At 46.8% G+C, this 24,022-nt stretch overlaps 2 protein-coding genes across 2 annotated transcripts in view; one reads left to right on the top strand and one right to left on the bottom strand.

Annotated features, from left to right (window-relative positions):
• LOC102969770 (beta-1,3-galactosyl-O-glycosyl-glycoprotein beta-1,6-N-acetylglucosaminyltransferase 7) overlaps window positions 1-4,923 on the top strand; it is a 78,401-nt gene extending 73,478 nt beyond the window's left edge. The window contains exon 4 of the mRNA XM_042980101.1: window positions 3,213-4,923. Coding sequence (XP_042836035.1) covers window positions 3,213-3,526 — 314 coding nt within the window. The 3' untranslated portion in view covers window positions 3,527-4,923. The remainder of the gene's footprint in view (window positions 1-3,212) is intronic.
• Window positions 1-17,974, bottom strand: part of CASS4 (Cas scaffold protein family member 4) — a 38,546-nt gene extending 20,572 nt beyond the window's left edge. The window contains exon 1 of the mRNA XM_007087055.3: window positions 16,678-17,974. Coding sequence (XP_007087117.2) covers window positions 16,678-16,713 — 36 coding nt within the window. The 5' untranslated portion in view covers window positions 16,714-17,974. The remainder of the gene's footprint in view (window positions 1-16,677) is intronic.
• Window positions 17,975-24,022: the final 6,048 nt, after the last annotated feature.

Genomic DNA, 24,022 nt, shown 5'->3' on the forward strand with positions numbered 1-24,022 from the left:
AACCGAGCCACCCAGGCACCCCTTAATATTCCTTTACTAAATTGCCTACAAATACCTAGATTCTCAAATGCTCTTTGACCTAGTTTTCACATTCTAGTGGTTCTCTCATTCATTAATCCGTTTAATGAAACCTTTGACAGGAGTTCGTTTTATGTTTGCATGAGGGTCATGATTTTACCTTCCTGAAAATTATACTTCAACTGTCCACACTGGCAAGAAAAACAACAACAACAACAACACAGTCTCTAACCCATCATCACAATCTCATGAAACCCGCTTGATGCGTCCGGAAAAGAGAAAGCTGGTCGTCTGAGATGTGCTCGCGTGTGTCTGGAAAGAAGATCGTGTGTATGTCCAGACAGAGCAGTTGCTGCGTTTGGGCAGCTGCCGGGGAGTGTCCCGACTGGCACCAGCGTGGTTGATGCACTTGCCTATTGTGAAAGGCAGTGGATTATCTTCCAGAGCACAGTGGGCTTGTATGATCACCCAGCCACGGGCACCCACGGCGGTCCACGATGGACAGCCCCGGTCTAATTCCGGAGACAAGGTTTACTTCATGCTTCCAGCCTGCTGTCGGCAAACGCGCGTACCTTACAGGATGTAACCTCCCAGCAGAGGAAAATCCTACGTGTGCTGCTGTCACACGATGCCCTTCTGCACGAGATTTCGTTACAATTGGCAGGGATGTCTCTGGACACCTCATGCAATCCACTGATGTCTCAGAGTTTGAATAACAAAGCGTATCAAAGTTTCTGTTCCAGAGGAAGAATTAAACACCAGAGAGGAACCTTGGGGGGGTCTTTCTTCACCTAGAAAACAGTAGACTATATCGGGGCGCCTGGGAGGCTCAGTCGGTTAAGTGTCTGACTTTAGCTCAGATCATGACCTCAAGGTTCCCAAGTTCAAGCTCCGCATCGGGCTCTGTGCTGACGGCGGGGAGCTGACTTTGGATCCTTCGCTCCTCTCTCTTTCTGCACCCCCTCCCCCCGCTTGTGGGTTCTCTCTCTCTCTCAAAAATAAACATTTTTAAAAAAAGAAAACCGTGGACTATATTGAATGGGGCCTTATTCTGTGTTGGGGGAACTGCAGTCATATCACTGAAATCTTAGAAGCCTCAGAGGTGGCTTTTCTTGTCCTCATTTTACAGAGGAGGAAACCGAGGCTCAGGGGGGTGAAATGACTTGTCTAAGGTCACTTAGCTTCTAACTGCTCTCCTCACATCTATTATTGCGCATTCCCCTTACAATCCATTCTCCAGACATTTATACGCACAAATATTTACATACACAAATCAGATCATGTTGGTTTCTGGTTTAAAAACCTCCAATTGCTTAGACATACAGTTGGAGCAAAATCTACACTCTCTGCCTGATCGCCCCCCTAGCCCCCCCCCCCCATCCATTAATTTTCCTTCGGCCACGTTGGTTTCTTCTCCCAGATGCGCTAAGCTTACGTCCACCTCAGGACCTTTGCCCTTGCTATGCCTCCTGCCCAGAACACTCTTCCGCCAGATCTTTGCATGACTGGCTCCTCCTTCAGGCCTCCGCTCAAAAGTCACCTCCTGCCGAGGCATCCCTGACCACCCATGGAAGGCTAGCCTCCTTCTCCGCACCCACGCACGACTGAGACGCTGATGTCGTAGGCACTCTGAAGAAGGAGTCCAGACAGGGCAAGCCGGACTTCGTTCGGGCAGGCTGGCAGTGGGGGGAGAGGAAGAAATCGCAACAAACACTTGTCCCACACCTGTGTTCCTGGTGCCGTGCCAAGCTCTTTACGGACAAGGCATGGAAACAACCGTCAGCTCCGAGAAGGCAACCCAACAACCAACGCGATCATCTCTGAGGCCACTCACAGGGTGTCTTTTAAATAGGGTGTGAATTTGGAAACGTTTGCGTAGATATTTAAGACATGAAGGAGGACATATGTTTACATTTTTGTTCCCCGTGGGCACGCTGGGAGTGGGATCCTGCGAGCCGTGGAAGAAACGGTGCTAACTAGTCTCCAAAAGGGGCACTTCCCTCAAGTGCCCTTCTTCGTGCGGCAGCTGGAAAAGGGGCAAGGAAAATGAACGTGCACTTCGAAGAAAGAAACAAAATGGGGCGCCTGGGTGGCTCAGTCGGTGAAGCGTCCGACTTCGGCTCAGGTCACGATCTCGCGGTCCGTGAGTTCAAGCCCCGTGTCGGGCTCTGGGCTGACAGCTCAAAGCCCGGAGCCTGCTTCCGATTCTGTGTCTCCCTCTCTCTCTCTGACCCTCCCCCATTCATGCTCTGTCTCTCTCTGTCTCAAAAATAAATAAACGTTAAAAAAAAATTAAAAAAAAAAAAAGAAAGAAACAAAAAGGCAGAGAATACGATTCCCTTTCTGGGAGACCTTCACACGGCTGCCAGATGCAATGTGTTAATCTATGTTGAATCGGCAATGAGCTGGGAGAGTAGTTAGCTACAACTGGAGAAATCTGGGACGTTGTTCGTTCAGGCATTCGTGCATTTGTTCGCGAAGATTGTGTTAAGCATTTACTATACGCCCAGGGCTCTGCTGGAGACAGAGCAGAGCCTGATCTTACGCCAACGCATGTTACAGCAGAGGAGATCAACTCCCATCAGATTTTCACAGAAATCAATATAGGGTTTCTACTTCTCTTAAGGGCAATGATGGAAAATACAGGAAGTGGTGAGAAATATTATTGGGGTAGGGAGAAAGTGGGGGCGTGCTCTGGGGGTGAGTAGGAGTTAGTCAGATCTCGACAGGGGGGGGGGACGATCATCGAGGCAGGGGAAGAGAAATGTGTGAGGGCTGGAGTGACGGAGTGTGTGTGTGTGTGTGTGTGTGTGTGTGTGTGTGTGTGGTGGGCCAGAGGAACTGAAAGATGAACTGGCTGGAGAGAAGTAAACAAGGGATGTGGGGCTTGATTCCCTACTGGCTGCTGCCTGTATATCGGCTAGCTGGGTGAAAGGGATTGGTGGGGGGCTACGGGGAGGCCAAAGAGCCTCATCGAAGCCAGTCACCCAGTCCGGGTGGGAGATGGGGGGCGGGCTGGATTTAGGATAGCTGTAGGGAGGAGGTAGTGAAGGATGGCAGGCGGTCTTTGAGGCGAGTCTTGAAAACCGGGCAGGATCACAAGTGCCGGACAAGGGAGGAGGGACGCAGTCTGGGCCGGGGGAAATGAGAAGCAGATGGAGACAGTTGGTGCGTGTACTTTCTGTCTTCTGCAGCGGCACAGAGAGGCAGCAGCAGCAGCAACCAGTCTAAGCGGAACCGGTTGAGACGAGCCTACAGAGATGCCACCTGCCGAAGCTTCATTTCCATGCTTCTTCACCGCTCATCACTCTCTGGACCAGGAAGGCGGACACAGCTTGAGACCCTGCAAGAGCCCGGCTTGCCTTTCTGCTCTGCTCTCCGTTTTTTTATTTTCTTTAGTTCGCTTGGAAGAGCGAAGCGGCAGAAACTCGGAGCGCTAGGGCAGGACGGGGGACCCTGGGAGATGCTGTCTGCGGGTTTACCTCATTTCAGAGCGGCGTGTGCCTGAGCCCGGGAGAGATCACATGACCCGCCTCAGGTCACCCAGCAGCCCGCGGTGGCAGAGGGGAGTCAAACTCCAGTGTGCCTGACTCCTGAGCCCGAATGGCCTCTCCAAAGCCAAGTCAACCTCTTGCTCTGATCCGCTAAAGTCTACACGCATGTACTTTCAGAAGAAGCTGCTTGAAAGACATCCGTAGGCTGCAGCAGGCTCGCATGATCGCAGGAGTGGGTGTGAGTGAGGCAGGCCGAGTGCTGGAGACTGGCACGCTCACACAGATTTTAGAATATAACTTCTTGGGCCACACGACACGCTCTGGGGCTGAGTCCAGCCCGCTGCTGGGGCCTTAGAGGCCCCACACTGTTTTCCTTTGCGAAGCCAAAGTTAAAGGGCAGGAGGCTAGCGCATTTTGACTCGGCGCAGGGCTCCTCTTAACAGGCGATCTGCCCTGAATCACCCCTGCCCCCCACCCTGCCCGGTTATGTTATAGCCAAGACTAACAGCCACCTGCTCGCAACTTGAGACTCTGTCTCTCTGCCCTTTCCTGCTTGCCTCCTCCTCCCCACCCCCCTCACGAGGGTCAGATCAGCATCACAGCTGATACAATTGCCATCCCCACCCTCTGGACTCCTGTATTCCTAAAATTAAAAGGTTCGCAGCCGGGGATACAAGAGACCCCGAGATGGTGTCTTTCAAAGTAGCCGGCATATGATCATTCCCTTGGGAACGTAAATCGTACCACAAGGTCACCAGCTCACAGCAGGAAGCAATAAATAAGTGAGTGCCCCAGACAACGATCGAGACGGTACATGAGGCAGGAACCCTGAGCAGCGAGTGACGGTTGGACCCCTGCTCTTACAATGTCATAGAACCTCATTGCTCGTAAGATGGGCACCTGTCTTCTACTAAAATCCTTCTTTGAAAAATGTCCACATGTAGCATTTTGGCTTCTGTCTCATAGGTTCTATGACTTGTTTCCAAGAATTCTTTAGGAGAAGGTGGCAGAATTGTTCCTACTTCCCCTCTGAGGATCCGGAGAGCATAGTAACACATAAACCACAATCTCTTTAAAAAAAGCATACAGTGTATATATTTCAAAGCTTTTGACATATGGAAAGTATGAATCCCTGAAGTTCACAAAGGCTTTCCCTGGGTGTGGGAGCTTTGACTTTCACATCGGTGAAAGTTTCTCTTGTATATCTCTCCAGCGCAGCTGAGCCCAGACTCGGAAACTCAGACGTAGACCCAGAGCAGAGCAAAGCGCTTTGATCCTCGTTAGAGACAACCGTCTCTCCTTGGATGAACCGGAAGTGTTTCACACTATGTAACTACACAGACAGGCTTGGAGAGATCAAAGCAGAGAGAACCCGGGCTGTGGGTTGGTTTGTGCCTGTTTATTTTCCATCATTTTATTTTATTTTATTTATTTTTTTTTAAATTTTTTTTTAACGTTTATTTATTTTTGAGACAGAGTGAGACAGAGCATGAACGGGGGAGGGGCAGAGAGAGAGGAAGACACAGAATCAGAAGCAGGCTCCAGGCTCCGAGCCACCAGCCCAGAGCCCGACACGGGGCTCGAACTCACGGACCGTGAGATCGTGACCTGGGCCGAAGTCGGACGTCTAACCGACTGAGCCACCCAGGCGCCCCTATTTTCCATCATTTTAAAAAGCACTTATGTTAAAAAAAAAAAAAAAGTTTCCAAGAGCGTAAGCAAAATCCCCTTACCACCTCCATTTTCCCACCCACACTGTCCAAAAAGGGAAGAAAGACAGAGGAAGAAGGACAATCCTGAGGAAGAAACAAAGTATCTTCATGATACTCCTGTGAGAGGTGTTGATGGGCGACAGCATTCTGTGAGGTAACCTCTGGAAAGAGGAGAGAGGGTAGACAGGCTCGTAAGGAGTTACAGCAGAGATGGTCTGGAAAGGATTCCCAGTTTGCAAACCCTACACAACAATGCAGCCTTCTTCTTACACATGGCGTGTCAGCTAAAAGTAATTTCCTGTAATTGATCAAAGAAAAAATTCCCCTTTAATCTTCTTCTTCTTTTTTAATGTTTATTTATTTTCGAAGGAGACAGAGTGCGAGCAGGGGAGAGGCAGGGAGAGAGGAAGACACAGAATCCGAAACAGACTCCAGGTTCTGGGCTGTCAGCACAGAGCCCGACCTGGGGCCTGAACTTGAGGACCGCGAGATCATGACCTGGGTCGAAGTCGGATGCTTAACCGCTAAACCGACCGAGCCACCCAGGCGCCCCCTCCCCTTTAATCTTCTGGACGCATATTGAGCCAGGCATCTTGTTACTGTCATAGTTTACGACTTAGCCAATGGCTCATAGATGGGGTGGCCGACACTTTTTCAACATCTGCGCCAAGCGCTGCGATGAGTAATTAGCCTTGATGATCTCCCTTGATATTCACCGTCCCATGAAGCAGTTAGCGTGATTAGTGTTGGAGAGATGGGAAAATTAAGGCACAGAGAGGGTGATTGAGTAGCGTAAGGTTGCTCAGAGGGCAAGGAACAGAACCAAGAATGGAACACAGGCAGTTTTGACCCTGGAGTTTGCCTTTTTGGCCCACAAATCGCAGAGCTTGGTACCGACTCCACCAGTTGGCATGTGCATTTTCACAGAGCAGCGAATGATAGAGTGTGCCCTGGGGACAGGAATGGTAAGCTGATAACTACATTTTAACTCAGTTGTGTAAGTTGTGTGGCCATTTATCAGAATTAGATCCTGCCTTAAGAATTCAGAAAATAGCTTAGGGGCACCTGGGTGGCTCAGTCGGTTAAGCGTCCGACTCTTGATTTCCGCTCAGGTCATGATCTCACGGTTTGTGGGATCGAGCCCCGCGTCAGGCTCCATGCCTGCTTGGGATTCTCTTTCTCCCTCCCTCTCTCTCTCTGCCCGTCCCCTGCTCACCCTCCGTCTCTCAAGATAAATAAATAAACTTAAAAAAAAATTTAGGAAATAGCTTGACTGTCATTACTGGTACATAATGATATACTTTTATAATGGAATACTCTACAGCTATTAAAAATAATGAGGTAGAGTGTATGTGAGTTGAAATGGAACAATCTCCAAAATTCAGTATTAATTTAATCAGGATGACCAACTGTGCATATGTTATGTCCCCATTTATGCTGTTGTGAGGATAGCATCTTTCTGGAAGATGACATAAGTTGTTGGTTGGGGCTTTCCCTCTGGTCAGAGGAACCAGAGCCCAGGAAATTATAGAGGTTTGGGATTAAAGGAAAACATGCTTGCAACCCACGCCCCTCGGTACAGTTAGAATTTTGTAAACCAAGAGCCTGCTTGGGATTCTCTCTCCCCCCTGCCCTCTCTCTCTGCCCCTCCCCTGCTTGTGCTCTCTCTCTCCCCCTCTCAAAATAAATAAATGGACTTAAAAAAAAAAAAAGAATCCCTCTTTGAAACAATTGTCCAAGAAAGAGGCTGTTGCCTTAACTTTTGTCTTCCCTCGTGGATTTCAATAGCTTTCCACAGCAACGTTTACGTTTCCAAGTACAGTTCCGCCAGGTTTAGGGAACTAAGAGTCATGGAAGATAGCAAAATGGTGCATTTCGTAATCAGAACTTGCCCTGAGATTTGCAACGGCGCCCAGTTAATATCCTTCCACTTGTCATGCCTAATGTAGTGAGAGAATTCATTTGTGGTATCATAGAGCCTGAGACAGCTCTGGTTCAGTCATCTGCATTCCGGTCTCGGAAATATTCGGGCTTTTTTTGTTTGCTTGTTTTTTTTTTAATGAAGTGACAGCTGAGTGATTTCTTGCATCATCCTGCGACATAAGGAAGGGTTGATTCTCTTGGAGCTGGTTTTTAAAGACTTAGCCAAGTGGGTAAAGGAGAGAAGGCTGAGGAGAAGCTGCTGTTGTCTGCCAGGGAGGCCAGGGAAATCAGCGAGCTTCGGCCCCAGCAACCCCTCTGTACAAGTGGACAAGTTCTCGAATGAAGAGGCTCCAGGATGTGGAGAAAGGGATCCGAGGTCATTTAACTGAACGCGAGATACCGAAACGCGCTTCTCCCCACCCCCCCCATTACCTTTATATTTAGAGGAACACGGAAGCTTAAAAAAATTAACCGAGCAGAATACAGCTTTTTAAACAAAATGTAAATTCTCTCTTTTTGGTTTCAAAACACGGGACACAGAGCACCTTTCAGTTAGTCCCACCGGTGCGACAGCTATCGGAGGACCGTCCTTCCGGGCTTCCCTGACTTGGGGGGAACATTTGAAATAACACGTCACGGCCCCCTTCGCACGGTTAGAGTTGCAAAGAAATGGAGGCCAGCAGAGAGAAACTCAGATACTCACATTCACTCTCATCTTGATCCTTTAAGGAGATTGTGTTTAAAGGTGACCATTCCGTGTCCTGGAAAACACCGGCAGAAGCCGCTTGGGAAGGGAGGGTCTTCCGTAGCAGTTTGTGCCGGAGTGCCGACAGGTGTGGGTCTAAAACACTTGGGCGTGAATAGTGCTCTTTTCACAGCTGTTCCTGCGAGCAGATCTGGGCTGGACCCGACAGCCCTGGGTGTGGATGGGCCCGGCCACCCAACGCATTCCCTTGATCTGCTCCCTGGTTCCCTCCCATCCTTCTGGGTGCAAATAGCCACTATGGTGGGTGTATCTATAGGCACCGGGGACAAAGAAGGGAATAACCCTGGTGAACTTGGACATGAGAAGATATACGAGCGAAAAAGAAAAACTTAAAGAATGATTCCTTGTCTTCCTAAGGCCCATGAAAATGGCCCGGTGGCCGGGGATGACGGCGGTGTCTGTGAACAAGCACAAAGGTATAAGCGATTTCTCTGTAGACGCGTCGAACTCTGACCCCTCCAGCTTCGAATTCTTCCTGATGGTTCGGATGAAGAAGCCACTCATCACAGGACTTCCGTACATCGCCCAATAATGAGACTTTGAGGAAGCGATTGTGGCCAGAAAAAAATTCCAAAGCCACTCGGTGGAAGTGAAATGTTTTCTTCCCTGATGTCTGAATACCGTGGTTTTCCAATAGGTTTGGGTCTTGGCCAGATCAACATGTTTGAGTCAACTTCCCCTATTCATGGGAACCTTATTAGAACTCACTGTTAGTGCTTTATTAATTTGACAATTATCATTATTTTTTAAGGTATATTTTACTTTATTTTAGAGAGAGAGAGGCCATATGAGCTGAAGAAAGGGGCAGAGGGAGAGAGAGACAGAAAGAGAATCTCAAGCAGGCTCCACACTCAGCTCAGAGCCTGATGTGGGGCTCGATCTCATGACCATGAGATCATGACCTGAGTCAAAATCAAGAGTTGGAGGGTGCCTGGGTGGCTCGGTCAGTTAAGATCTGGATTTTGATTTCAGCTCGGGTCATGGTCTTGCAGTTTGTGAGATCGAGCCCTGCATCGGAGCCTGCTTGGGATTTTTTTTGTTTTGTTTTTAATGTTTATTTTTGAGAGAGAGAGAGAGAGAGATACAGAGTGTGAGCGGGGGAGGAGCAGAGAGAAAGAGGGAGAGACAGAATCCGGAACAGGCTCCAGGCTCTGAGCTGGCAGCACAGAGCCCGACGCGGGGCTCGAACTCACGGACCACGAGATCGTGACCTGAGATGAAGTCGGACGCTCAACTTAATTCTCTCCCTATGGATTCTTAATCTCTCCCTATGTCTCTGCCCCTCCTCGGCTCACGCTCTCTCCCCCTCTCTCTCAAAATAAATAAATAAACTTAAAAAAAAAAAAGAGTTGGACACTCAACCGACTGAACCACCCAGGCGCCCAGACGATTCTTTATTAAGCACCTACTGTATGTTTGATAACGTGTGCTGGGGAGAGCGGTGCACGAGGTTCCCTTGATCCAAGCTCAGGATTGAAATGCTGCAACATTTGATCAACCAAGCCTTGTAGTAATTGAGATCTGGCCCAAGACAGGTGCATGTTGTACCAAACTGCGTTCTACAGCTGGTTGTGCCCTGGAGATCCGGCATCTGTATTCCTGGCCGCGTCCCCTCCACCACCTCTAAGCTCGCTCCTGACCAGCCGCGTCCCTGACTTATCGTTTACATACCTAGTTCGGAAAAAGGAGAAGTTGGAAGCAGCTTCTGGGAGTGGTTGAGGCTCAGTCCCAGCTTGTGAGAAGCTCATCAATGGAGGAGAGTGAGAAACTAGGAACTTCTCGGGGCCTCCCTAACCTCACCTGAAAGCGGGGTGGCCGTGCAGGGTTCCCGAGTGGCTGCAACACCTCGCCCCTGCATGATTTCTTTCCTTATACTTCTCTCTCACCCCAGGAAGGAGGGCGGGGGCAAGAACATCACAGGTAGGGTCTTTTCCTTCTTAGCTTCCTTTACTCTCCTCCTCCTTTCTCTCTTTTTTTGGAGGGAAACAAAGACGAAAGGCAGGGGAGATACAAAAGGTGTTTTGTGCTGTTCGATTGGTCCCCAGCGACTGTACGACCTCGGATAAGGAAGAAGCTTCGTCTAAGACTGCACTCCTTCGGCCTCGCGACTATTCACAGCACGTCATATCCGTGGGCCACCAGTACAGATTTTTACTCAAGTCACGTGTTAAATTAAGCCAATTAAAAACAACTCTCCCTAAGCAATATTACCTATAGAATTACGTTCAATGAACAAATCTTAGTTTTTTTTTCAATTTTTGAAAATGTTTCTTTATTTTTGAGTCAGAGAGAGACAGAGCACGAGCAGGGCAGGGGCAGAGGGAGAGAGGGGGAGACAGAATCTGAAGCAGGTTCCAGGCTCTGAGCTGTCAGCACAGAGCCTGATGCGGAGCTTGAACCCACGAACCGTGAGATCCAGACCTGAGCCAAAGTCAGATGCTTAACCGACTGAGCCACCCAGGCGCCCGTCTTAGTTTTTTCTGATGCACATTAAAATGCATTATCTAGAGGCACCTGGGTGGCTCAGTGGGTTAAGTGTCCCACTCTTGGTTTCGGCTCAGGGCATAATCTCACAGTTCATGAGTTTGAGCCCCAGGTAGAGCTCTGTGCTGACAGCTCAGAGCCTGGAGCCTGCTTTGGATTCTGTGTCTCCCCTTCTCTCTGCCTCTCCACCACTCCTGCTCTCTCTCTCTCTCTCTCTCTCTGTCTCGAAAATAAATACACATTTAAAAAATTAAAAAAAGTTTTTTAATTAAAAAAAAAGCCTTAGGAGACTACGCAGAACGTTAGAGACAGGTGTGTGTAACTGGCCCTTGATCTCACAATGCTTGTTGATCTCCTCACTCTGGGCAACATTCGCGTAGGAAAAAAGCAACTTCAAGTACTCGCCATCTGTAACTGACTCTCGCGTTCTTTCAACCTCGGAGCGAGTTGAAATTCTGAAGCGGAGGGAACATCCCACAAAGCCCTTTGTACTTTTCCTTAACCAGAGGGCAAACATCTCCAAGGGAGGAAGGCCCCTACTGCTTTCTCGTCTCATTCCTTGTCTGCTCTTCTCCCCAAATGACAGACTGCCTGTGACAGGTGCGTCACACAAGCTGCTCTTGATTCTCAGGAGAAGCAACACTTTAAAGGAAAAAAAGAACAATTCTGTGTGTTCAGTAACTCATAAGCCGAGCTGCTGTTGCAGGTGTGGGACATACTGCCTTCTTGCCACTGGCTCTGTCCTCATGGTGTGGACACAGGGTCCTCCAATCGAATACACAGATGGCTTATGAGCATACCTTTGGAAATGGCTCCTAAACTATTTATTTCCCCTTTTTCACAGCTCACGCTGGGGCAGTCGAATATCACTTGTACGGCATATTTTCTACCAGTCTCCCACCTTCCTCCTTTGAAGTTATTTCCTCTCCAAGAACTTGTCATTTCCTCCCTTAGTCATTCTATTTCCAAAATGACCATGTTCTGTTTCTACGGCTGCTTCCCCATTCGATTACCATGTAGGCCACTTTCCTTTGAATAGTCTGGTAAATTCTGGGATCGTGATGGTATTCTGTTTAGTTCTTATTTTTTTTTTTTTTAGTAGTGAGCTCTATAGCAAATAAAACATTAAGAGAATAAAAGTTTTTAAACAGGAGTGATAATATAGTGTTATTATATTATATTCTATTTTTATATTACATGTTATATTATATATTCTATTTTCTATTACATTTTTATTAACTAAAATGACAGTTTATTTTATTGAGAAAGGGACCTAGACATTTGTGTTCTTTGTGGCATTTAGAATGGTGCCTGGCGCAAAGCGAGCACTCGATATTTGTTGGATGAATGAAAGGTATATTGTCTCAACAGAAAATGGAAATAGGGTTGATAGAAAACAAACATCAGTTTCCAAAAAAAGAAAAAGGTGTATATATAGCACATGTAGTTCAATAAAAGCATTTACACCTTTATTTACTATTCTTTCTGTTTATATCTCCTGCCAGTTTCAAATGTCCAAAGTTTCTCTCTGTTTTTTTTTTTTTTCTGAAAGGCAGGGCAAGTGATTCTCGCCTGTGTCCATTGAGAACACCATGGTGGCATCTAAAATGTTAAGAGTTAAATAAGTGTTAAAAAATAAATTAAAAAATAAAAGTGGGGGGGCGCCTGGGTGACTCAGTTGGTTGAGCGTCCAACTTTGGCTCAGGTCATGATCTCACGGTTTGCGAGTTCGAGCCCCACGTCGGGATCTATGCTGACAGCTCAGAGCCTGGAGCCGGCTTCAGATTCTATCTCTCTCTCTCCCCCTCCCCTGCTCATGCTCTGCCTCTCTCTGTCTCTCAAAGATAAATAAATGTTAAAAAAATTTTTTTTAATAAATAAATAAAATGGAAAGAGAGGCCACCACCCTGGTCCCCTGATTTATCCCCCTCCTTCTGCTCTTCCTTGCCAACATTCCCTTTGTTGCGTAGCAGCCAGAGTGATCTCTTAAAACATAAACCGGACCATGTCATCTCCTGCTTTAAATGGGCCAGTGGCTTCCTTTGCAGTTAGAATGCACTTCGAACTTCTTACAGGACTGACAAGGTCCTATGTGAACAGGATCTTGCTTACCCCGTTGATCTGATTTCTGCCCACTCTTTCCCTTGGTCCTTCTGCTCCAACAACACTGGCCTTTCTGTGGATACTCCACAATGCTGAATTCATTCCTGCCACAGGGCCTTTTGCATTTGCTGTTTCTTCTGCCCTGAATGCTTCTGTCATCGTTCAGGACTCCAGAGAGGCCCTTTCTGTCCATCACCTCTATCAGATCACCTTGTTTTATTTTTCTTCATGGCAGTTGTCACCATCTGAAATCATGGTGTCCATTTACTCATTTACTAACTTTCTGACTCCACTAAAATATCAGCAATGTGTTGATCATCTGAACCCCAGGGCCCAATAACTACATGCCGGATGGATGGCTAAACAACGGGCAGTGAATTGTTTTCAAGCTGGCTGTGGTGTCTGGGCTCTTTTGTTTTGTGAGGCAGGTGAAGCAATGGAACTGATGCACAAGGTCAGAGGGAGGCCACGGGTCCTTGTGACCTTGACCTCAGCTGCAAAGGTTTAGATCTAAGGCAACATCTGACCATGGGAGCTGGAAGGGGGCCAGTTCCCGAGAATCTAGGCTGAGTGGCTCGGGTCGGGGCCAGGTAGGGGTTAGGGAGCTTAGAGCCGGGCAGCCTCGGTTCCCAGGGGTGTGACAACTAGGAAGTGCCGTGTCTGACCTTGTGGCGGGGCAGGGCGATGTCACAAGAGCTCCATCTGCACTCTCTGTAACCTCCCATTCATTCACACACACTCCAGGTGTTTATTGGGCACCTACTAAGTGCAGGCACTGCCGTAGCACTGGAGACGCAGCCCTGAATAAGAAAGCCCAGCTCTGTCCCTGGTGGAGCTGACTCTCCAGAGGGGAAGACACGTGATGATCAAAGGGACAAACGATTGAGAAAGATGATTTCAGATGTTGATAAATGAAGACGAGGCGGAGAATGAGAAAGACCAGGGAAGGTGTGGGAGGCGATTGGATGGGCGGTCCAGAAAGGCCTTGAGCAAGCGTGTGAGTGAGCAAGTGAGTGAGTGAGTGTGGACGATGCTGGTGGGGAGGACCCACGGGACCCAACCCTCCTACATGAATGTTCCAAGGCAGGGGAAGGGGCGGGCAGCGTGGTGGGGGGCTGTGGGGAGGGGGTCAGGCACGCCTCGTGGCCACGGTAAGTTCTCCACATACATTCCCACTTGCCCTTCTTCCACAAAGACTGAGTTAAAATGTCTTACTTCCCATTCAGAGGTGCTAAAGGCACAAGGAGAACCTGTGATTGCTCCCCACCCACAAACAAGGTCCCGAGGTCCTGAGCGCTCTTGCCCAGAAGCCCTGAAGTAAGTGTAGTCTGCGCCCGTGGGAGACACATCGCCGTTGGGTCTGTCAGAGTCTAAGAATTTTGGTGCCTTTACCTCTAAGTCTTTACCGTGACCCTCCTTGAGGGGCTCTACGACCACTCCCCCCAGGATTGGGATGTAAGACAGCCAGAGGGTGTTTGCTCTTTAATCGCAGCTGAATCTGAACTGTTAAGAATATCTGAGAGTATTTAAATGTGCTTAAAACATAAATATTATTTTGATCAATTCTCTGGACATCCACCCTTTAGTAATGAGGGGACAGACACTTGTTTGAAAACTCCCTTCAGAAAAGCAAGTGAGCACGCCGTCACGTTTACAAAAGAGAGAAAGTGCAGCTTGTAGAGAAAATACTTTCAGAAAGTAGGTTTAAAATAGAATTTCAGGGTGGCTCAGTTGGTTAAGCATCTGACTTCAGCTCAGGTCATGATCTTGAGGTTGGTGAGTTTGAGCCCTGCATCAGGCTCTCTGTGGTCAGTGCAGAGACCACCCGGGATCCTCTGTCTCCCTCTCTCTGCCCCTCCCCCACTTGCGCTCGCTCTCTCTCTCTTTCCAAAATTAACATTAAAAAATAATAAAATAGAATACCATTTCAGAAATTCTCAGAAAGCGAAGGAAAACAAATACCATGCTTATCTGACTCTGTGATTCTCCTTCAGTTCCTGGACATGTACCCCAGTGAGACAAAGGTGCTAATTTCAACGTCACTTCTAATGGTGTGTATTCATCTGCACACATGTGCACACACACATGCACATTCAGAAGTCAACACAATTTGTAACAAATGGGACTGCATCACTAAAGTACATGCAGACTCCATTTTCATAAATAAGGCACTTTTTGAAACTGCCCAGAATCCCAAACAAAGATTTACATGTAATAAAATCACTTATGCACCCTGTCTTTTAGACTTGACTTTCTTGAATGGAGTTGAACAGGGAATCAATCAGCTACAGTCCAGTAAGTCAACAGATGAGGTGTTAGACGGACCACTTTGCCACACATGACGACTTCTACGTCTGTCGCAACCGTACTGTGTGAGCCCAGCGTTTCTCATCACTAGTATCAGTGTGTTTAGTTTTCAGTTTTCTCTTGGTTTTATAAGACATTAAGGAAAACCTCGTGAAAAGCAGACAACTACACAAAGGTGAATGCTCTACCGACATGAAACCATCGGGTGACAAAAAGCAGCAGCACCACGGGACGGCGTGACAGGGCAATCGCTGGTCACCACCCACTGTCCCCAGGCCACCTTCAAGGTACGAGAGGTGCTCTGGGTCCCCTTGGCTGAACATGAAGGTGCTTCAAAGCAAAATGCACCGAAGCAGAGAACCAGTTACGTGATATGACCCCTGACAGCATTGCGTGACCCTTTGATCAAAGAGAATTAATGAACAATAATCAAGGAGATCAACTGTGCTAAAACAAATGGAACTCCAATACGTATTGTTAATTGTGAAAGGCAAGAAGCTCGACAATGGATCAGTTACTGCTCCCATTTGTATAAAGCCTTTTAAACAGTGTATTATCTCACATGGGCGTCGACCCTTCTGTAGGGGTACCCAAGAAACCCTCTGCTGAGGTTGCCTGTGGACTAGGAGTTGAAGATGTGAGTTCTTGCAATAGTACTTACTGCCTTTATGTGGACTGATTGTTAGAAGGACATTATTAATTCAACATTAAATTTTCTTGTGTGTGATCATATTGGAGTCGTGTAGAAGAACGTCCTTGTTTTTAGGAGACACATGTTGATGTTTTGGGAGGGGGGGTGAAGGGTCATTATGCCTACAATTTGTTTTCAAATGGCTTAGCAACAGCAACAACAAAGTGTGTGTGTGTGTGTGTGTGTGTGTGTGTGTGTGTGTGTGTGTGTAAATATACACAAATAGATGCAGATAGATGTGACAAAGTGCCAGGAATCAGTGAATCTTGGTGAAGGATATACAGGGGTTTACTGAATTACTTCCCCCCCCCCGCCAGTTTTCCAATGGTTTAAACATTTTTCAAAGAAAAAAAGCGGGCACAAAATTCTAGGGTAGCTTCGATATTTACACACGATCCATACAAGAGAGGCGTCATGGGTTACTCAGCCATAAATTCCACTAGTGACATACATTAGTATTACTTTAATAATCAATAGCATATATTTAATTCATATAAACAATCTTCCCATTTAGTAATTGTTTCATTTTCTTTCCTGCACGACTGAAGGTTTAAAAAAGGTCTAGCAAGATAATCCCTGAGCTTTATTTTCTTTGTGTCTGAGACATTTTTCTTTTTAAGCAGCCATTACAATGTTCTAGACAGCAAATCTTTTTTGATTCATGCCACAGACCTGAGCCCCACTCACACGTCCCAGTACAAAAATTACCGGGAAATGGCACGCAGAATGCCCCCTGTGGACTCCGCAGGGGAGGCTGAAGCCAGAGCTGGACTCTGCTCTTGGGAAGGAGCACAGAATCAACCTGGGAGTGACACTAAGTGTTTGCAGGGTTCAGAGAGAGGAGAGGTCAGGGTGAGCTGAGGCCAAGACCCGCATCTTGCTGGGAAAGCTGTTTGGAAGCTGAACAGACACAAAGGGCTGGATTGTGTGCTCAACCCCATGAACCGGTTTCTGCGAGAAGTAACCTTCATCCATCTCTGAATCCAACTGGTCAGGGGCTTTGGAGCACCCCTCTTTTCCACGCTTAGACTTCTAGTAAACTTTTCCATCTCCAACCTACATGTTACTAGTATTCACCCTTCGACTTCATCAGAAACTTGGAACTAAAGTCGGTCATTGTCCTTAACCATAACTGGTTGTTTGGTGAACTGCCCATCCGAACGGCCCCCCGTCACTCACCCTGGGCGTGCCATCCATGATCTCTGCTCCCTTCATGCTGGTGTGAAACAGCTCCCGTGAGCTCTCCGGCTGATATCTCTGGCTTCAGAGGAGGGATTATGCAATGTCACTGCATGCCTTGGGCTGGTTCTCAGAAACTGAATTCTATGGAGCTATCTGACAACACGGGAAATTGTCACAACGATTCTCCCAGCAGGCAAACTTTCTGCAAAGCGCGATAAGAGTAAAACGAAAGGGCTGACGGAGAGGGGACAGAAATCCAGGCCACACTCACTCTTCGATGCCTGGCATCTCATTTGGTCTATAAGTAGAGAGTGTCACACATTTGCTATGTGAAACCACAAACGAAGAAAAAAAAATACTCTTCTGCTTTGTAGGGTGAAGTTCCTACTTTCAAAGCTCGGCGTAGGAACGCTCTGCATTCTCGTCCCACAAACACTGTGAACAACTCCCACCCGACACACCAAGCTCGTTTTCCTGACGAGAGGCCCCTAGGACAAATTTGTGACCATGGTGGCTGTTTCTTTCTTCCTGCTTTCTAAACTTGTCCTGCGAACAGCCGGGAGAAAACAAGCCAAGGAGAATGCCTTAAAGGACCTGGTCCCAGCACATCTCTCCTCGGAGGCACAGTCCTCCATGCTCTCACCCCATACCCACCCCACCTCCTGGTCTTTGCTCACAAAGCTTCACCATGAACATCTCCTGGGTGCTGACTCTGTACCAGGGCTGTGCTGAGCACCTCTCAGTACAATTCTCTTATCTCTGAAATCTCATCCACCCACCGTCTGTACTTGAAGCCACACCGCGAATTCGTGCAGCTCAACACTGCTTGCTCGGTCTTTCTACTTTCCCTGAATTCCTCAACGTTGAGGGAAAACATATACGGGGAGGCAGACTCCTTGCGGGGCACATTCACGTTGTTACTTCATTTAAACAGACTGGCACCCGTTCTTCCGAGCCTGCCTCAGGTAGCACCTCTGACGGGTGGTGTCTCCCATTGCTACCTTCCTGCAAGTGCTGCGCTCACTGCCTGGTCTGCGTGGCACCCACTGCTGAGCAGTCAGTCCTCACGAGTCTGAGCACCAGGAAGGGTTTACTCGTGGACACGGCCGACTGATTTCTGGCTGAGACAATCCATGTTTTAAATTGGCATCGTTGTTGGAAGTTAACTTCCGGGGCCGAGTAACTGACATGTTGCAGATGGGAGCAGATCACAGGGAGGGAACAGTGACCCCGCAGAATGAGGACGAACTGACTTAGCGACAAGTTCAAGGCGGAGATCCCAGGAGGAGAAGGCAGAGACTGGAGGATGGGGAGTAATTTAGGGAAGTCTTCATGGGGAAGGCAAGATGTGAGAGGCGGGGGCAGATCAGGGTAGAGTGTTCCTAGCTGTAACACCATGAATATGCAAAAAAAAAAAAAGAGAGATGGAATTAGCAAGTTCCATTTAAGGAAAGCAAGCAGATTCAGAGGAAAGAGTAATGAGTCATAAGGGCTGAAGTTATGAATGACAGACAGCCTGGACTAGCAGAAGGACTTTATCTTATTATTTGTAGGTAAGACAAAGAAATCGTTAACACAGTACTATCGCAATGCATATAGCTAGTCATATTTGTCAGGCAAAGGCTCTACAAAATGGCAGATGATTGGGGCGCCTGGGTGGCGCAGTCGGTTAAGCGTCCGACTTCAGCCAGGTCACGATCTCGCGGTCCGTGAGCTCGAGCCCCGCGTCAGGCTCTGGGCTGATGGCTCGGAGCCTGGAGCCTGTTTCCGATTCTGTGTCTCCCTCTCTCTCTGCCCCTCCCCCGTTCATGCTCTGTCTCCCTCTGTCCCAAAAATAAATTAAAAAAAAAAAAAAAAATGGCAGATGATTTCCATGTGGTTGAATGTGAATCTGGGCATTTTTCTTGGGTATGCCTCTTCGCCCCTGCTTTCTTCTGGCCCTACCTGCGCCTCTGTGCTGGTGGGCACGGGCCGGGCAGCATCTCGAGTAAGGAACATGGAGGCACTACTGAGCTAAGGCTGAGGTTCGTGTCTCCAGGGTGGGAATCTATTAACCTAAACTTGGTGCTTCCATGTATATTTAGATGTTATTATGTTATGATTCTGTTTCAAAAAGTCCCAGGGGCGCCTGGGTGGCTCAGTCGGTTGAGCGTCCGACTTTGGCTCAGAGATCATGATCTCGCGGTTTGTGGGTTCCAGCCCCGCGTTGGGCTCTGTGCTGACAGCTCGGAGCCTGGAACCTGCTTCTGATTCTGTGTCTCCCTCTCTCTCTGCCCCTCCCCCGCTCGTGCTCTGTCTCTCTGTCTCTCAAAAATAAATAAATGTTAAAAAAAATTTTTTTAAGTCCTTATCCTTCACAGATATATACAGAGATATTTATGGATAAAAATCCAAGATCTGCTTCAAAATAACTCAAGAGAGGGGAAAGTGGATAGAGGTATAGATAAAATAAGATTGGCTATGAGTAGCAAATTGGGGAATCTGGGTGATGGCTACATGCAAATTCATTGTATTGTGCTGCTGACATTGAATTAAAAAATTAAAGCTTTATTAAGATATAATTCACATACCACAAAATTCATCCTTCTAAAGAGTACAATTCAGCGTCTTTTAGTATATTCAGGTTGTGCAATCATCACCATTCTCTAATTTGAGAATATTTCATTGCCCTAGAAAGAAAACCCATACCCATTGGTGGTCACTCCTCAGTCCCCTGTACCCTGGGGACCTGGCAACCATTGTTTTACTGGATGATTGATTCTTGCATATATTTGAAAGAAAGCAAGAAAGGATGGACAAACTTGTTTAAGGTCATGCAGTGATGTGACTGAGGCAGAATCCAGACTCAAGTCTCTTAGAAAAAAGGTAGACTTCACACCTGGTCCAGTTTGAACTGTTCCCACCACCTTGGCAAACTTCTTCTCAATACTGAAGGGCTGACCTGGAGTTCCCAATGCAGATTGGAATGCTGTGATTTGCATTTCCTCCTCCTCCTCCTCCTCCTCCTCCTCCTCCTCCTCCTCCTCCTCCTCCTCTTCTTCTTTTTGGAAAAACCTAAATTAAAAAAACAGAATGTAGGGGCACCCAGGTGGCTCAGTCGGTTGAGCGTCCCACTCTTGGTTTTGGCTCAGGTCATGATCTCACTGCCATAAGACTGAGCCTGTGTTGGGTTCCACACTGGGTGTGGAGCTTGCTTAAAATTCTCTGTCTCTCTGGGGCGTCTGGATGGCTCAGTCGGTCAAGCATCCGCCTTTGGATCAGGTCATGATCTCCGGGTTCGTGAGTTTGAGCCCCGCATGGGTCTCTGTGCTGACAGCTCAGAGCCTGGAGCCTGCTTTGGAGTCTGTCTCCCTCCCTCTTTGCCCCTCCCCTGCTTGCTCTCTGTCTCTCGAAAATAAATAAATGCTAAAAAAAAAAAAAAAAAAAAGATTCTCTTTCTCCCTCCCCACTGCTCTAACAAAACAAACAAACAAACAAACAAACAAAAAGAAGGAAGACACAAAAGCCATAGATTTGATCCTGAAATGAAACAGACTCACTCCTACCTGGATACCTAGTGTAGTATTTTGTGAATGAGGGCCTGGCTTCTCAGTTTGGTGTTTTGTCCTGTCATTTTTCTGAATGAAAGCCCTTAGACGTTCGTATTTACTTAAGGCAAATGCATCCTTCTGTGCACAAACGTTGCAAGATTTCACTATTCTGGGAAATTGGGTGGCTTTCGTAATATCCCACTGACTGCAGGTTGAAACAACTAGAGAGTTCAAGGGAACCAAGTATGAGAGACTCTAATGAGGTAATTTTTCCCCCTTAAAAAATGCTACTGAGAACAGTATTTTGGATGAATTTTCTCCTCAAAACGTAGGGCGTCTGATCACTTCACTCCTAGAGCTCCTAATAAATGCGCAGGAAGGAAGACTGCTTTTGTACATGGACTGTTGTTTGGTATGCCTTATACTGTTTTCACATGAACCTTTAGCTATCAAGCTCCTTGACGGTAGTCTTTGAATGCTAGGCACTCAGTACCTGACTTTTTTTTTTTTTTTTTTTAATGTTTATCTATTTTGAGGGTGGGGGAGGGACAGAGAGAGACGGAGAGGGAGAATCCCAAGCAGGCTCTGCACTGTCAGCGTGGGGCCCGACACGGAGCTTGATCCCATGAACTGCGAGATCATGACCTGAACCCAAATCAAGAGTCTGATGCTTAACCGAGCCACCCAGGCACCCCAATACCTTACTTTTTAAAGCGCAGCTGGACACCAGGTGAACAACATCCAGATCATTAAAGGCTTGGCAGGAAATGTCAGACTGCACGGCTTTAAAATCATCTGATAATCCAGTAAGTTGTAACCTCATGAAGATACCTCTAATACAGCTCTTTTCGTCAAAGTAGAATTTCATCGTCACCAAATTCAGCTAAATTCCCTAACGTACAGATAAAACAGGGAAGGCTGGGATTCTACAGCTCCAGTAATTGTCAGTGCTGACTCAGTTTAATAACCTAAATCTTGAGGGGCACCTGGGTGGCTCAGTCTGTTGGGCGTCCGACTTCGGCTCAGGTCATGATCTCGCGGTCCGTGAGTTCGAGCCCCACGTCGGGCTCTGTGCTGACAGCTCAGAGCCTGGAGCCTGCTTCGGATTCTGTGTCTCTTCCTCTCTCTGCACCTCCCATGTTCATGCTCTCTCTCTCTCAATAATAAACAAACATTAAAAAAAATTAAAAAAACCCAAAAAACCTAAATTTTGACCCCTAGGTTGAGAGGGAAAAGGAACCAGAGCAAGACTTGAGAAACAGGATGCAAAGGAAACGCTGCAGGTGTCGAGGTGCCGCTGGGGGGAAGGCCGGGTGCTAACAGGGAGCACCGGAAAACCCAGGGCAGAAAATGGTGCCCCAGGTAAGGCCTCATGGTGGGGTGAGCAGCCAGAATGCGAAGAGTAAATTCACCAAAGGGTGAGTGGGAAAGAGGCTTCACAGATTAGAATGCCCGCCAAGTGAGTTGGAAGGCGGAGAAAAGCGCCCAAAAAAGGCCAAGGGCATGAAGAATGAACGCTATAGAAATGACCATTTTCCCGAAGGTTTTGTTGTTTCAATCCACCGGGTCACTTCCTAGTCTCTGTCCTCGGTCCCGTTTGAGATCTTCACATCGGACACACTCACGTATCGTGCGTCTGAGAATTCCAAGTCTCCAAGTGCGACTCTAGTTTCTACTGCTTCTCATCACGGCGGCTGTTTCCTCACATACTGGATTATGAACCCCTGATTCTTAGATCTGTATCTGAGAGAACGGAGGCCTGGGGGAAAGAGGTGTTCCTCCTTAAATTGTGCTGGCTTCTTTCTGTCAGGTGTCTTTGGCCACCGTCAATGGGAGTTGCTTTAAATTCTCAGCTTGCTTTTCTCCAAGCCACATAGGTAGTGTGAGTTGTTCCCACCTTACTTGGACAAATAGTTTATAGATGGGATTCTTGTTAAGATCTGCCCCACAAACCTGAGCCAGCATCCAGGCAGGCAGGTGTCCTCTTTCCTGGAGGCAGGGCTTTTGGCAAGTTCACCCTTTGGAGGGTAGGGGGTACCTTTTGGGTTCTGGGTTCTGGGTACCTTTCTTTCTAGGTCTTGATCAAAGCTCCCACCTTGTGGTCAGAGCTCAGGAATCATTAGGCTCTAGGGGAGTGACAAATGCCCTTGGTTCAGCTGGATGCCCCATCGGTCCTGATGGTCTAGATTTGTGGGTTTTGGTTGTTTCTGCCTCTCAGGAACTGCCTGAGAAATTCTTGCTAGCTCAGCCATCTATTTAGAGATTAAAAATAAATTCTAAACAGGTATGTATTGAAAGGGCTCTCTAGAGTATCTGGTCCACTGTATTTTCAGAAACAGAAGTCTTCCCCCAAATCTGTTTGTATCTTGCTGTGTTTAAAAAAAAAAAAAAAAAAAAAATCACTTCATTGATTGAGTGCATGTTGGGGATGATTTTGATTAAGCACTTTAATCACAGAAAAGGAAGCTGTGACATTGAAATGACTTGCCTTACTACCTAACATGTCGCTAATACAGCTGAGGCTATTCCCATCATTGCCCTTCCGAAGGGAAACCAAAGTTTAAGGTAAAAGATTGGTTTCTTTGAATCATCATAAGAAATGGAATTATAAAGTTTTTAGATTTTAAATTTGTAGAGTAAAAGAGATACACAGCTAAAGGAGATCTGCTATAAAAATCGTACTTCTAGAATGAAACACTAAAAGAAGAGCATGAAGGTTTCCAGTCCAAAGTCATGATTGCTGTTGGAGAACACATGTTCAAATATTTAAACATTCAAAGCAAGGTCCAAAAAAAAAAAAAAAAAAAAAAAAAGGACTAGCTTTAAATTATCATTATATACAAAAAGTTTATTTTAGAAATCACATATCTTTAAAAAATAACATAGAAGTTCTAAGTTCCTATCATTCACCGTTTTTGAAAACCAGGTGTCACGTGGGACAGTTAATGACATGCTGAGGCCGAGTCCATGTAATATTCCTGGCATTCTTACCGGTTCAAAATATTGATGTGATTTTTAGAAGAAAAAATGTGTCTATTTTGGAAGCACAGAAAAGTATCTTGATCTTGTAGACAGAAGTCCTGAAACTTCAGATCCATGGCTGAGACTATTCCAGAAACTGGAAAAAGTAGGCATCATTATTTAAATTCACGAACAGTTAAAAAGACCCAGTGGAGCTTCAATCAGGAATGCCATGTGGTCATTCTAGCACGTGTGCTAGAGCAGAGGAATGCGGAACATGTTCAGCCTCTGCTGTAATTTCGTACGTTGAAAGCAAAAGAAAAGCCAGAAAAAGAAGTGAGGGCTTTTGGTCTGTAATTTCCTTATGGAACTGGTTATTCCTGTTCCTACTCAGCAGGTTTCTTCTCATCCTATAAAGGAGCACCCACAGTCACGTGCAAATACTGGAGAATCAGGACACAAAACAGAAATAAATCTAAACTCACTACAGACCGAAAAATACAGCTTTGGAAACCTGAATGAAAACAGATTTAACACATTAAGAATGCTTAAAAAGGTTTCACAGGCCAAAGAGGTGAAATGATCCTTAAGGAGGATGACTAACACAGAATTTTTAGGCAATAAACTTCAGAAGATTTGAAAGTTCCTGTAAAATGAAACAATCAATCTATTTAGTATTTTTATCAACTGACCCTAGATTATATTTCTAGGTATTCCTACCCAGAGCATGAGGTATTTGCACTTGGGGATAAATATAAACCAAAGTCTATCTGGCAGAGGGGAGGTTAGGGTCCCCTCACCTAGCTTGAGCTGAATCCAGACAAATACTGTCACTTTCTAAATTAGAAAGT

The sequence above is a fragment of the Panthera tigris genome, chromosome A3 (genome assembly GCF_018350195.1).
Source record: "Panthera tigris isolate Pti1 chromosome A3, P.tigris_Pti1_mat1.1, whole genome shotgun sequence".
Taxonomy (NCBI): domain Eukaryota; kingdom Metazoa; phylum Chordata; class Mammalia; order Carnivora; family Felidae; genus Panthera; species Panthera tigris.